The sequence below is a fragment of the Gymnoscopelus microlampas genome (assembly GCF_963454915.1).
Source record: "Gymnoscopelus microlampas genome assembly, chromosome: 13".
Lineage (NCBI taxonomy): Eukaryota > Metazoa > Chordata > Actinopteri > Myctophiformes > Myctophidae > Gymnoscopelus > Gymnoscopelus microlampas.
Window position 1 is genome coordinate 43707956 of NC_139950.1, and position 16202 is coordinate 43724157.

Here is a 16202-nt window from a genome sequence, read left to right on the forward strand (position 1 = left end):
AAACGGGACCCATGCACGCGCGATTTTTTTCGGGTTTCCCGCGGATACATTTACTTTTTTTGTTACTTTATTTCGGTTTTAGGGTTGGGTTGGGTTAGGGTTATGTGATTTAATTATTTTGGGGGAGCCGCGCCCACCGGAGAAAATTTCACACACACACACACACGCACGCGTGCGAGCACTGTGCCTGCCCTGTCAACTGAGCGATCCTATCGCCCTTTGCATACAGCACACAAACACGCAGCCAGACACACTGCATTGTGCGCAAACAGAAATATATTTTTTATTTTTCCCTTTACACCGGAGTCCGGGACAAACAAAGTCCTGTACGGGACACGCCCCTTTTGGCTCAAATACGGGGCGTCCCGGCTAATACGGGACGGTTGGCAACCCTACCTATACACCTTATTCCCGGCCACACCCACCAGGTAGGGGAGTAGGCGGTGTGGGGAGCCCCATATCAAGTGGTTTCCTGTTTAGCAGCGTTGCCATGTCTGCTTATAATAAGCGACTTTGGGTTTGTTTCCTAATGTTTTTTGAAACCAGTAGTTTCCACATGTTTTCATGCCAAGTTCCCCCAGATTAATATGTATTTGTCTGCGGACCCCCATCTGAAAATAATTGTGCCAGGGACCCCCATACAATATTTGTGTTAAAATGTTTCCCAAAAAATCCCCAAAATGTACTTATTTGTTGAAAATAGCAGATCTACAAGCTCACAAAGTGTCACGATGTGACACGTTGTGAGCTTGTATCTGCTATTTTCTGCTATTCTACTATTTGTCTGCTATTTTCAGAAAATCCGATGTGAAGTGGTAAAACTTAGCCCAGTTGCTTCTTTTGTCACGTGACCGCTTGTTTTTCTTGCAAAGTCTGGCAACACACTGATTACCTATACACCCGCAGGCTGCTAGGGAAGAAATGAACAGATATTGAATGAAGCAGTTGAAAAGGGCAATGGCGCTGCCCTGGAGAAGGGCCAGGAATAAGGTGAATATGCTGGTAGACCTATAATTCAAGAAGGCAAGTGACGGATTATGGGCCTTGTTGACACCAACATTTGAGAGCAATGCTGATTTGCAGACAACACCCCCCCTGCTGCACCTCTCCTCCCACAATCGGTGCACACCACGCAGCCTCCAAAATACCAAACATACACAAGTCAGCCGGGGGAAGAAAATGCCACTGCACCTTGGGGAATTGTCAGTTTCCCTGTCTTCTACAATACATGTCTCATGCTATTGTGCCTGCCCACAGTGGTGGAAAGTAACATTTACTCAAGTACAAGTTTGAGGTATTTTTTTTTACTTTACTGGAGTATTTCCAATACTTTTACTTCTACTTCACTACATCTCAGAGGCAAATATTGTACTTTTTACTCCACTACAATGATTTGAAAACTTGAGTTACTAGTTACTTTGTAGATTTAGATTATTAGAATCTAAGACTGTAGAAGTACTCTGTTACAAGTAAACGTCCTGAATTCAAAATGAACTTGAGTAAAAGTACAACAGTATTGGCATCAAAATGTACTTAAAGTACCAAAAGTAAAAGTACTAAAATGTTTGTAAATAGCAGAAATACAAGCTCACAACGCGTCGCGATACGTTGTGAGTTTGCAGATCTGCTATTTTCAAATAGCCTATATATAAAGCAGCGCTGAAGTGGTTAATGTATGTTTCATAATATCATAATTTATATCTGCAAAGTAACTAGTAACTAAAGTTTTCAAATAATTTTAGTGGAGTAAAAGCACAATATTTGCAAATAACAAATACCTCAAAATTGTACTTAAGTACAGTACTTAAGTAAATGTACTTAGTTACTTTCCACCACTGCTCCAAACATAACAATAGCAGACAAAAACAAGAAACAGACCTGGAGGACATGGAGTTTAATTCAGTGTTTTGTTGTTGTTGATTTGTACGGGGTGTTTTTCATATTTTTGAATGTTGCCTGTTGTCACTACTATAGTGTAATAATCTGTCCAAACAGACTCCCCATTGTGCACGCTGGCTTTGATAATCACACAGATATGAATTTGCGTACTGAAAAAAAAGCTCCATATTTATGCTTCTTGACTGTCTTCCCCCCTTAATGAGAATCCTTTTTAGAGCAAATTGACGAATTAACATACATCCCCCTTCTTTGCAACGAGAGACTTATTTACCATGCAGAATTATGCACGGAGAAATTATACATTTATACAGGGCAGCGTTTAAAAGGTGGTTCACAGTAAAAGAAATCTTTAGTGTTAATTCATCCATTTGCATCTCTGAGAGAGAGTGAACAAATATAACCAGATGGACTCTTCAGGCCCATGTGGTTACATTTTGTTCACTCTGTTCAATGAACACTCAGGATTTTACTGTATGAATGATATCTGATCGTCACTGTGTGCTTACATTAAGCGAGCTGCACTGTATTTTCTCTAGGCATGAATCGATTTAAATCGATTCAAACCGGTGACAATTGAAATCGATTTAATAAAAAGTGAATCGCAATACAAAAAATAGGTGGAAAACCTTAGTTCAAGATCAAGATTGCTTTATATGTCATTTGTTTCCATCTGCAAGTAGTGTTAGAAAATAAACAAAATTATGTTTGTCCTAGTAAAATAATTTATGAAAGAATAAAAACTAACAGTGCAGAAACATACCCTATTTACCATTTTTAAAAACTAAGAATTCATGTTATAACAATAAGCATACCCAGATAAAAACAATGTATTAAAACGGAATGAATTTCATCCATAGTTCAGCCCATATAAACTTGCAGAGTGACGCATCACTTTACCTGGGCCTGGGTTACATCTTCTGATAGTTGTACTTGAATGTTGACATGAACTAATAATCCTGTTTAGTATTTCATTAGCGCAAAAGCGTGAAAAAAACCAAAATACAGCTAGTAGTGACGCTGCTGTATTTATTATCTACTATAAAGATACCAAGGATTGGGATTCGACAGTGATGTCACTGTTATGCAACACGGAAGTAGCACGGACGCACACCATTATGTTCGAAGCTGGTTAAAAAGGATAGGATTCATCAAAAGGAGCAATTAAAAAAATCCCCAAAAGGTAGCACATCCACAATTTCAAATAAATGGAGGACAAAGTACTTTTTTATTGGCACACACCAATAAACGAACGCTCACGTGTTTCGGCTCATAGCACTCCACTGAGCAAACCCGTTGTTGATGCGCAACCTCTTTTTCTTATCTAATTAAAGATAGGATTCGTCAGTGATGTCACTGACATCTGAAAAGACGTGCAAAAGAAAATACAGGCTCTTTGTAAGAGAGTTTTTAGTCATTTGCTACTGTATTGAAAAGAGGATAAGATAAAACACAGTATTGTTATAAAAAAAAATGAGAGAAGAAAATACTGGATTTGTGTAAGTGAAATAATAACAAAAAAAAACATTTGTCTGGAAAATAATTTTGGGTTTAAAAAATCATGAAAAATCGTATCTTGAACCTAATATCGTAATTTGAATCTTATCGTGAGTTGAGTGAATCGTTACATGCCTAATGTCAGTGGCGTGCACAGACTTTTTGAGGGGCAGGTGCTCAAGTAAATTATACTTTTTTTTGTTTACTTGGTCTGCTCTTTTTTCCCTCTACACCTGAACCTCTTTGCCAAAAATAGCAGATCTACAAGCCCACAACGCCTCGCGCTGCGAGGCGTTGTGGGCTTGTAGATCGGCTATTTTTGGCTAAAGTTCTCCTCAGAAAAGGGATGCTAGGTTTCGAGTGGTTATGGTAAAAAGAAAAATCATATCACATAAAGATTTGGCGGACCCCCTGTAGTAACTCTGAGGACCCCCTAGGGGTCCCCGACCCCCTGTTGAAGACCCCTGAAAAAAAAAAAAACTTTTTAATTTTTTTCCCCCAAAAGGGCACTTCTGGCCAAAAGGGCAAAGGGCAGGTGCTCTAGTACCACCTAGAGTCTATCTGTGCACGTCCCTGCCTAATGTTGTCTCATGTCTCTGCCTCTCCTCTCCTCTCATACAGACGCCACCATCCTCAGCTACGACGGCAGCAAGTTCATGAAGATCCAGCTGCCCGTGGTGATGCACACGGAGGCGGAGGACGTGTCGCTGCGCTTCCGCTCGCAGCGCGCCTACGGCGTCCTGATGGCCACCACGTCCCGGGACTCGGCCGACACCCTGCGTCTGGAGCTGGAGACGGGCCGCGTCCGCCTCACCGTCAACTTAGGTACCGCCGCCTCACGGGGGGAAAACGCAACCTGTTCGTCCTGTCACTGCAGCCTACGCTGCGTGGCTGAGGCTGAAAGGAAATCAATGCAATGAAGCCCACATACTGTATAGTCACATGCTGTGCTCATAAACCCTTCAAAAGCTAAAGTTTGGAAACTTGTGTTTGTTTTGATCGCTGAACGGTTTTACTGTGCTAGCAGCGTTGTGTTCAAATTATATTCCATTTGTAATGATCATGCATTGTCCGGGAAATCTGAATGGGAACTCAGTCAAATAAGATAGACAAAATAAGGCACAGACAAGTTCACAGTTTGAGAAGAATCGGTGATATATTTTGATATCAAAAGGAGCTTCAAACTTACAATTTCAGCAGGACAAGAAATGTATGCAACCTACCAGCATGAACTCAAAGACACACTGAATGGTCACAGGTTTTATACAAGTGGCTTCAAACAATTTTCACAGCATCAAAGAGACCCTCTGTCCCACATGGGAAAGAAACACTTGGCTCATCCTCAGACTTTAAGACGTTAATTTGTTTATCACCTTAGCATATGAAGTGAAACAAAATAATGCATTTTTTTCTCTAGGAGTCAGGATGTCTACAGCAGGTAAAACCACATGAAATTGTGGGAAGAGGGAAGTTAATTTAAACTCAAACATTATTTCAGTTCTTACAGTGTTCACTTGACTTGATAAAAATCTCTTTGACAGCATCCCCGCTGATTATGTGTGTGGGGGGGGTCCCACTAGTACAGAGTATGTAGGTGGGTTGCTACTAGTACAGTAATCTCTCAAGAACAGATTCCGAGCTGCACTACTGCATCTGTCGGGAGGGCCGTTCAGGACGTGTGAACATTGGCCTACAAGTGGGCGGGCCTTAGATCAGGAAGCAAGCAAGCCGCGCTTTACCCAATCAAATGTAGTGGGCGGGATTTACATCTGTGCGTTCGCTTTCTAACGTGTTGTTCCCACTGGAAACAAACCCAAACTCATTCAACAACGCCGTCCTCGGAGCCGACAACACCACGGAAAGTTAGTTACATTTTAACTTGTTCTTACATTATAGAAACAAGTGGGCTCATAACCAAAACGATCCATGTTGAAATGTTGTTAGTGTTCCGTGGGAAAAATGTTGTTAGTGGGAATGAAAACATAGGCGCCCCCACCGGAACAGTAGGGCTGAGGGCGGATCACAGTCTATTGGGCAGCAGAGGGTGCTGTTTTTTCCTTTTTTTTAATGGTGGGTTCCCACATTGCTAGTACAGTAACAACAGACAGAGATGAGATCAAACAAACACAAGTGTCCAAAGGTTTTTGAGGGGTTTATATGACTGTGCATGAATAGACACACACACACACACACACACACACACACACACACACACACACACACACACACACACACACACACACACACACACACACACACACACGCACACGCCTGTTGCCGTATGTTTCTTGTTGTTTGTGTTGAATAGTAGGAGATGGTATGTAGACTTTCAATGGTCAATAGTCTGCAGCTCAGCGCTCACTGCCAGTCGAGCACACAAGCTGCCCTAAGCCCAGCATGGAATGCTCACTGCCTGCCTGGTCCCTCTGCTGTATCACAGTATATGACTCAAAAAGAAACCGCACTTTTTATTTACACACACTGATATATTTGGTCCTGCCAGACCAGCCTGTGTTGCACACAAATAACTAAATAATTGCTTCTACAGACTTTAGTCTCTTTTTGATAACTCTGCACCCAGAGATGACAAATGACACCTGCTATGATGAACTCTTCTTTGAGCACACAAAATACAAGTAACAGTCACACACTCGCACCGTCTGTTTACTGAGTCATGCATGCCCACACGCAGACACACACACTCACACACACACAAACATGCCTACACACACACACACACACACACACACACACACACACACACACACACACACACACACACACACACACACACACACACTCTCGCGCGCTTGTATTAGACGCATGCACACAAAACTACTTGTCTTTAATCTTTCTGTGTCTTTGTGTCACAGAGGGGGGTCTTCCCCTGAGCTTAATTAAAAAAGACGCACGCCTGATTATGTTCAATCATGCATTATTCCCAGTTATCAAAGTGTAAAGATAAAAATATGATGTATATTTATTATTATGAGTTACTTTGTTGTAAATGAGAGTATAGCGACGGTTTAGACTCAGATCATCAGTGGCGCACATGTTATATAACTAAGAGCCATTTTCTTATAAATAATCATCTGGTTCTGTTTTGGAACCAGTGGACGTGGTCATTTTACGCTTGGTTGCGCTCGGGTGTTGCGCTCTGAAAATAGCCGATCTACAAGCGCACAACGCGTCGCGCTGCGACGCGTTGTGCGCCTGTAGATCGACTATTTTCAGCATGCAACCAAGTGTAAAATCAGCCGTTACGACGCCATCAAGGCAACGCCAAAATACATTTTAAATCTTATGATATTTAGTCAGCTAAAACTAGACAAAAACTAAAACATTTCAGGTGACTAAACTATGACTAAAACTAGATGGAATTTGATTCAAAAGACTGACTAAAAGACTAAAAACTAAAGAATCATTTGGTTCTGTTTGGTAACCAGCGGATGCTAAGATTAACCACTCATATAATAATTACACTAATACTCTTTAGAAAGAAAACTTTAGAACAATATTGTAGAACGCAAAGAACCACCTAAGAACCAGCATCTACAGGGGTAATTTTAGGGAAGAAATCTAGGAAGTCTATATGGCAGAATGTTGTGATAGAGAAGGCGTTCTGGTTGTAAATTCTTTGTAGCTCCTGAAAATAAAAAATAAAGTGTGTGTGTGTACGTGTGTGCGCGTGTACGTGCACTATATGTACACCCACTCACACTTGCTCCAGAGAACATCCAGTGACGCCTGGGAAAAAGTTTCATATCCCCTAAACAAAGCAGTGTTGCAGAAATGATAGCCATCTATTTCTCCTTTCCGCTGGCTAAACAGAATTGGGCTCCCTAAGTGGTGCCGTTTAGAGCGCCATACAGAAAGCACAGCCCGTCTCCACACTGTCACCTGGATGTCAGCATGTTAGTGTTGATTTTGTCAACTAAAACTATGACAAAAAATGTTCGTCGACTACCTTTTTTTTTCACTGACGAAAACTAGATCAAAACTAAATAAAAAACTAAGCCATGATGGACTAAAACTATGACTAAATATGCTGACAATTTCGTCATCAAATAAAAACTAGACTAAAATGTTAGTGAGGGACAAGTGGAGAAGAGATCCAGTAGAAATCTAAGAAACGTCATTTTATGTTTGGTTGCGCTCGGGTGTTGCGCTCTGAAAACAGCAGATCTACAAGCTCACAACGCGTCGCGCTGCGACGCGTTGTGAGCTTGTAGATCGGCTATTTTCAGCATGCAACCAAGTGTAAAATCAGCCGTTTCGACGCCATCAAGGCACCGCCAAAATACGTTTTAAATCTTATGATATTTAGTCGACTAAAACTAAAACATTTCAGGTGACTAAAATATGACTAGAACTAAATGGAAATGTATTCAAAAGACTTTGATTAAAAAACTAAATCAAAATAGCTGCCAAAATCAACACCGCTCAGCATGTATACAGCATCACCGAAACCAAAACAGCACCACACACTGGACATGGGCTGACCAACCACATCGCACCCACATATTTTGTTTTTCTTTTAGATTTTCCTGTGACACGTGTCACACAGTTTTCACGTTGGTTCCCCTAGCTGCGGCTCTTCAGAGTCTGCATTTTCTTGCCCATATTGTCTTTCATTGATTTTCTTCTTCTTTCTTTTTTTGTAAAGCAGAGCAGAGCATTCCCTGTAAGGGCGGGGCTAGTGTTGGTCTCTGGCTGTGTTGCGACCACTTTTCCGCTGCGGTTGACGACACACGACATGGCAGAGCCAAGTGGACAGGAGGGTTAGGATCTAGATCTGGGTCACCTTTCTCAGAGTACAACAACACCACCCACCACCATGGGTCAGTGAGATGGAGGAAGGTAATACTGAGAGAGAATACCACACATTGGTAGAGACAGCCAGTGGTGGAAAAAAAAAGTACTCACATTTTTTTCTTAAGTAACAGTATCAATACTGCAAAGTAGAAATATTCTGTTACAAGTAGTAATGGTAGAAATTCATTGTACAGCAGTATAGTATGATCTTATCAAGTATTTACTCACTCACAATATTACATAATTCCAAGAAAGATAACGAGGTGGACTGGAAATGTACTCTGAGAAATGTGCAACGTTCTCCATAACTTGGACCAGGAGCTTCATTCCACACAAACTACTGTATATTTTAAATACAGAAATCCACATTTTGTTCTCTTAGAGTGCAGTGTGTCCAATTGGGTGCAAAATATATATATATATAAGGAATGGAGCCTTGGTCTTTATCAACCATCTGGTTCTGCCTGACCCCTGACCCAAGATCTCATGCTCTCATAATGCAGGACAAGCCACCACTGTGCTTCTACTTAACCACTAGACATATTTTATACAGGGCTATAAAACCTTGAAAAGATTTTTTTTTTAAATTAAAGGTAGGGTAAGTGATATTTTTGGGTTAAAACAAAAAGTATTTTGTTAAAAGGTTAAAGCACTATATTCTGATAGTAATCATTGCTATAGAGTGTTTGTTCAGTAACAGGAGTCTCCCCGTCTCTCCAGCTCTTTAATAAACAGAAAATAAATGTTCCGGTAGGTGTCAAAATCTCAGCCAATCAGGAGAAAGTACCCATTTTTAAGCTTCATTTGTATAGTGTTCCAGTTCCAATTTTGTCTGCTCATTGTCTCCGCCAGGCCGAAAGGCATGGCGAGAGAGTATGTTTTACCCCTTGTCCGTCCGTCCGTGTGTCCGTGTGTCCGTGTGTCATTCGATCTGTCTGTGTACAGCTAATCTCCGGCACCGTTGGCTTGCTCGCAGCCAAACTGTGCACACACATTCCCTGGATACCAGAGCAGAACCTCTGCCCCAAAATTTTCACAGGGGCCTGTTATAGCGCCACCAGGAGGCCAATTTGTGCAAAACACATTTTTTGACAGTACTCCTACAGATTTTGTCCCAAAATCCCGCAAATCGGTACACAGTATCTCTATTGTCATTAAACGAAACGGGTCTTTCAGATTTCTAATATTCCATCCTGATTGGCTAAAAATGTCTTGCAAAGTTTGCAGGAGTGCTCCGTTTTGAACAAAATGCCTCAAATCATGAACACAGCATGCAATTTCCGTGAAATTTTGCACGCACATTCCCATTAGGCCGAGGAAGAACTACTATTTGAAAATATTCAAATCAGCCTCATGGTGGCGCTATAACAGGCCGATTCGTGTTTTTACCTATAATTGCACCGATCTGTGTAAAACTTTGTATGCACACTCCCTATAGGTCAAGGAAAAACCTTTGCCCTGCATTTTTCACATCTGCCTTTTATAGCGCCACCAGGAGGCCGACTTATGTAAAACACATTTTTTTATACTACTCCTTCCAATTTTATCCAAATTTCACGCAAATCGGTACACATGATCTCTATAGTCATGTGATCACGATGGATGTGTTTGATTTTTTATATTCCATACTGATTGGCTAAGATTGACATCTAAAGTTTGCATTATTGGCTTGTTTTGAACAAAATTCCACAAATCATGAACGCACCGTCCAATTGCTCTCAAACTTTGCACGCACATTCACACTATGTTGAGGAACAAATGCCACCCTTTTAACATTGGCCTGTTATAGCGCCACCAACAGGTCTAATTTAGCGAAACACATGTTTTTAACAAAATGCCTCAAATCATGAATGCAGTCAGTCTGATTGTCGTGCAAGGCCTAAGAAGAAATGGCACCCTTTTCACGTTGGCCTATTATAGCGCCACCAGGAGGCCACAATAGCCTACCCGACCTGGCGGAGACATGTGCTCCGAGGAGCACTTTTTCTAGTTTCTTAGTGTCATCACTTCTAATTTCACTTGTTTAATCTGTATCCTGATAGAGTTCTCTGTCCTGGTTGGATAAAATTGGAAATGAAAATGAAAATGAAACGAAAATGCATTTTCTGTTTAATAAAGAGGTGGAGAGACAAGGAGACTCCTTTTACTGAACAAACACTCTATAGCAATGAGTACTATCAGAATATAGAGCTATTTAACAATTATTTTAACCAACGCAAATCACGTACCCTACCTTTAAATCTGCATCCAAGCTTGTTGATGTGCTATTTTTCAAACACTTTTTTGTTGTTGAAGATAATAACCAAAGTAGAGGTGCCAGGGTTAATGTGGTTAAAGTAGTTATAACATTTTAATATTTGACCACATTTTCAAAACACATGCGTTATTTTTTAAATGAAAGCCATGTCGATACAGAAAGTCTCAAACGATGAAAAGTATTTTAATGTCCATGGCTTGATGTTATTTTATGATAAACCGTACTACGTACTGTTCCAGTACTGCTGGTACCAGATGATGATGAAAGTGTGGCTTTAGTTCTCTAGCACATTAAGACCTGGAACGCGTCTGTGTCACTTTAGATTTCTTTGGCTATTCAAAAATAGCAGATCTACAAGCTCATAGCGCGGCACCGAGTGCCGCGCTATGAGCTTGTAGATCTGCTATTTTTGAAAAATCTTGATATTTTTTTTCAAAAAAATATTTTTTATATTTTTTTCAAAAAAAAAAATTAATATTTTTTTCAAAAAAATATTTTTTATATTTTTTTCAAAAAAACATTTTTTTCAATTTTTTTTAAATATTTTTTTCAAAAAACTGTTAGGATTTAGATTTTTTTAAAGAATCGCCTCAGGTCTTAATGGGCTAGAGGAGAGAGAGAGCATCAGAGGAAAGGGAAAGGGTCCATGTGTCCGTCCCCAGCGGGTGGACTGTAATGCTTTAATGTTCTGCAGATGTAACGTTGAAAGATGTATTCATGTCTCATCTATTTTTCCCTGTCTAGATTGTATCAGGATTAACTGTACCTCCAGTAAGTTACTGTTTCACCTTTCTTTCTCTTTCTTTCTCTAACTCTTTACTGTGGGTTTATTCTATGGGTTAAGTGTCTATATAAAAGCCAGCTGGTCCATCAGCTCCAGCTGTTTGTTTGATGTATGGATTATGTGTGTATTATTGGTGTAATTGACTTGATTGATGAACCTATGCTTTATGTCTACAGCCATGACTCGATCCCCCAAATTCCTGTTTTTTTAACCACTTTAAGCCCAATATACTTTGTTGCGTGACGGATAGTCAAGACAGCCGCTCTACAAACTCACAATGTGTCGCGTTGCGACGCGTTTGGAGCTTGTAGATCAGCTATTTTGGAAAACGTTTTACATTTTTTATTTGTTTAGCTTTTTTTTACGTTTTTCCCAAATAGCTGATCTACAAGCTCCCAATGTGTAGCAATGCGACACATTGGGAGCTTGTAGATCAGCTATTTTGGAAAAATGAAAAAAAAAAGTTTTACATTTTAAATTAATTAAGCTTTTTTTTACGTTTTACATTTTTGAAAAAAATTGCTAAACGTTCCCGTTTTTGTCCCCAAATAAAACCTGGCATAGGAAAGTGTTTTTAAAAAAAACAAACACTTTCATTCTAGTATATCTGACTGGCATCCTGCGTGGACAAAACGCATGGTGTTGTTTTGCCTCTGCCATGGATATAACAAGTCAGAGAGGAGAGATGGAGGCACGCTGCTCAAATGAATGACAAGCCCACGCTACCATTCTTCACACTCACCCACTTCTCCCTAATTAACAAACCATGGCACTAGTGAATCTCAGACTGATGTAAAATGCATGCTATGGAAGCGCAGGTATTCCAACCATGCATGATTTCTCCCAGCAACCCCCAACCCTTTTTCTTATTTCCCTTTTTTTTTTTACCTCTTGCAAATTGATGAGGCCTTTCAAGAGAGAAAGGAAGTACGGAGTGTGATTTTATTATTCTCATTAACCTGCCTCACAGAGCAGAAACAGAGAGAGGGACGGAGATGTTTCAGTGGGATTCGTACACTGTGTGTGTGTGTGTGTGTGTGTGTGGGGGGGGGGGGGGATTCGTACACTGTATGTGTAGCGTGTGTGTGTGTGTGTGTGGAGGGGGGGGGGATTCGTACACTGTATGTGTACGAATGCTCTAGTAAAGTAAAAGTACCTCAAAATGTTACTTAAGTACTGTACTTCAGTAAATGTACTTAGTTACTTTACACCACTGTGTGTGTATGTGTGTGTATGTGTGTGTGTGTGTGTGTGTGTGTTTGTGTGTGTGTGTTGTGCGCACGTGTTTCTCAACAAAGAGGTTACATTGCAATATTTTGGGAGTGCAAACCCCTCCCTGACATTTATTATTCAGGGAACGGGTGGGTGATGAATTAATGATTGCCTCTCTCATGGGGTCATAAAACATGAGCTCGTCTTCCTGTTTAATTATTCTGATTTGGATAGACGCATCTATCAGTCAGTACTATATCGGGATCAAAGTTGCCAACTTGTAATTGAGACATCTGTGAGTTTACCCTGGCGTCTCTGTTTGTGGTGAGTCACCCCACCACCACCACAACTATGAGGAGATGGCTCCGTTTCATGGCGAAAGACGTTGTTGCGTGTTTGATATTCGTTTGTGAAGGAGGGCCACGCGAAGGTTAACCCTTTAAGACCGGGAACGCATCTGTGTGTCATTTTTAGATTTATTTGGCTAATAAAAAATAGCAGATCTACAAGATTTTTGGCTATTAAAAATAGCAGTTCTACAATATTTCTGGCTATTAAAATTAGCAGATCTACAAGATTTTTGGCTATTAAAAATAGCAGATCTACAATATTTCTGGCTATTAAAATTAGCAGATCTACAAGATTTTTGGCTATTAAAAATAGCAGTTCTACAATATTTCTGGCTATTAAAATTAGCAGATCTACAAGATTTTTGGCTATTAAAAATAGCAGATCTACAATATTTTTGGCTATTAAAAAATAGCAGATATACAAGATTTTTGGCTATTAAAAATAGCAGATCTACAAGATATCTGGCTATTAAAAAATAGCAGATCTACAAGATGTTTTGCTATTGAAAAATAGCAGATCTGCAAGCTCATAGCGCGGCACCGAGTGCCGCGCTATGAGCTTGTAGATCTGCTATTTTTTTAAAAATCTTGAACATTTGTGCAAATCTTTGAATATATATTCTTTAAAGCGAACATATGTAACTCAAATCTTTGCTACTGGGGGGGGGGGGGGGTCCCTGGAACAAAATATTTTGAGATGAGGGGTCCCGCGGCCAAATACAAAAAGTTTGAAAACCACTGATTATAGCCAACATTCGTTTTAAAAACAAAACTGTTAGGTTTTAGAAGAAATGTTGTAGAATCCAGCCTGAAGCAAGATCATTTTCACGATTCTTAAAAAAAAAATAGCAGATCTACAAGCTTGTAGATCTGCTATTTTTTGAATAGCCCAAAGAAATCTGAAATGACACACGACAGATGCGTTCCCGGTCTTAAAGGGTTAAAGCTTGATGAGAATCGGAGTGACTTTGACAATGAGGCGACACGTTCCTCCTCCTCCCTTTCTCTCCCTCTCTCTCGGTGTTGCACCATTGTGACCTCCAGACATGCTCGGAGCCTCTCTTTACACCTTTCTAAATGCTAAGTAGCTTTCTTCATGCATCTTGCATCTCTCTCTCCTCTTGTTTTTGTGCGGATGCAAGTCAAACCAAACCACCGTAAGCGCTCTCTCCCTCTCTGTTTCCCTGGCTCTCACAATGCTTGGTTTAGAAGGTCATTCTTAGTTTGTAATTTTTTTTTGTTTGTGGGGGTGTAATCTGAGCACACGCCGAACACAGGTAGCTGTCTTCTTCCTCTTGTCTGCCACACTTAACCTATTAAGACCTGGAACGTGTCATTTTTAGATTTGCGCTAAAAAGCATTATTTTAAACTTTGGCTATTTTAGAAAAATCAAGAAAATGTGTGCAAATCTTTGAATATCTTTTTTAAAAGCGAACATTTGTAACTCAAATCTTTGCTTCTTGGGGTCCCTGGAACAAAATATTTTGAGATGGGGGTTGGCGGCCAAATACATATAATTTTGGGGTCGTTGACGAGAAAACGTTTGAGCACCACTGATATAGAAACATACGTTTTTCACAAAAACACTGGTATTTAGAAGACATTTTGTAGAATCCCCAGAAGCAAAGATTTGAGTTACAAATGTTTGCACACATGTTCATGATTTTCAAAAATAGCAGATCTATACACTCAGTGCAATTGTATGAGCTTGTAGATCTGCTATTTTTGAATAGCCAAAGAAATCTTAAAATGACACACGTTGCGTTCCCGGTCTTAATGGGTTAAAGCTATAGTAGCTGCTTTGGTTATTTATTTCCCTTCTCGAATATGTTTTTATTCTACTTGCTTACGTAGACTTTGTGACAACAGGCAGTGGTGAAAGTAAGCTAAAGCACAGCCATATATACTGTGATTTGTAGTTTGCCAACTAGTGGGAAGGTGTTGGTCTGAAATAGCTTTCAATTTGACACAGCAAATGTAATTAAAGTGCAGTAGAACAATAACTTCAGCCACGATCGATGTGCTGTACACCTGATATTGATGCTAAGGTAAAGATCACTGTTTATTTCTGCCTGGTCTAGTTTGTAAGGCTTGATGGGTTTCAGAGTGGCTTTCCAATGAGTTAGGAAGGCATTAGCAGATTATTAGTATTATTACACTATCAAATCCTGGGTTATTTTATCCATTTGTATTTAGCACTTAGGGTAGGTTGGTTTGTATGTTGCTGAGAGTGAGGATTGGATGATTGTTTTTTATTGAAGGACTTACTATGGTTCCTGGGTTGCTGAGAGTAACAAGTGTCCGGGGAATGTCCCTTCTTGTTACATCTCCCACAGAACAGTCCAACATTGGATGCAGACTCGGACTGAGGTGCTTGACTTGGACCTTGTTTCGGTGGGTTGCTGGGTTTGCTGCTTGGTTGAGGGCTTGGTGCGCAGTTCGTATTGTTGTTGACATTCTCTGTCCTTTTCGAACTGCTGTCCCAGCCGAACAAGGGCATCAACCGTAGTTGCGCTCTCTCTGAATTGGCTGGCAAGAAGAGGGTTGATATTTTTGAGAATCAACTTGATTACCTCATCCTCCTGTATTTCTGAGAGTGTGTAATGTAACCAAATGGACCTGGTTACATTTTTACACTCTCAGAGTTAAAATAACTCAAATGATTTTACTGTGTAGTATTATTTTTCTTACACCTTTGGTTAATGTAATGTCTCTCTCTCGATTCAATATGGTCATTGAAAAAGAATGAAACATTTGAAGAGACGTCAATGTAAATGCTCGTCATTCGCTCCTTCAGAAAGGGAAGCAGCAGTTATTTCTTTCAGAGCCTCTCAGACCTAATTGTGTCAGAGGAGAGAATGTTTAATTGAAGTTCTGTTCTTGGAAAGAACTGTGTTAAGCTAATGCACTTTTAAAATACCAAGCTCTATTTAAAAAAAGGGTTAGTGCTTCATTTTATTTTATTCTGTTTCTAGGTTGTTGTTTTTTTCTCCTTTTATTATATTCGTACCCCCCCTACCTCCTCCCCTCGTGTTAACCCATTTAGACCGGGAACGCATCTGTGTAATTATTATTTTTTCTTTGGCTATTCAAAAATAGCAGATCTACAAGCTCATAGCGCGGCACCGAGTGCCGCGCTATGAGCTTGTAGATCTGCTATTTTTGAAAAATCATGGAAAATGTTTGCAAATCTTTGAATATATATATTTTTAAAGCGAACATTTGTAACTCAAATCTTTGCTTCTGGGGATTCTACAAATGTCTTCTAAATCCTAACAGTTTTAAAAAATATATATTTGGCCGTGGACCCCCATCTCAAAATATTTTGTTCCACGGACCCCCATAAGTTGTGACAGAGTTAAAAAATGTTCGCTTAAAAAATACATAAAT

At 40.0% G+C, this 16202-nt stretch overlaps 1 protein-coding gene across 28 annotated transcripts in view; it reads left to right on the forward strand.

Moving 5' to 3' along the window:
* Positions 1-16202, forward strand: part of LOC311059347 (neurexin-1a-like) — a gene marked incomplete at its 5' end in the record, with an annotated part of 638872 nt that overhangs the window by 271448 nt on the left and 351222 nt on the right. For 20 of the 28 annotated variants that reach the window (XM_084077185.1, XM_084077200.1, XM_084077202.1 and 17 more), the window contains 2 exons: positions 4015-4218; positions 11210-11236. In XM_084077185.1, coding sequence (XP_083933311.1) covers positions 4015-4218; positions 11210-11236 — 231 coding nt within the window. The remainder of the gene's footprint in view (positions 1-4014; positions 4219-11209; positions 11237-16202) is intronic. The other 8 variants (XM_084077204.1, XM_084077191.1, XM_084077196.1 and 5 more) reach the window with 1 other exon arrangement.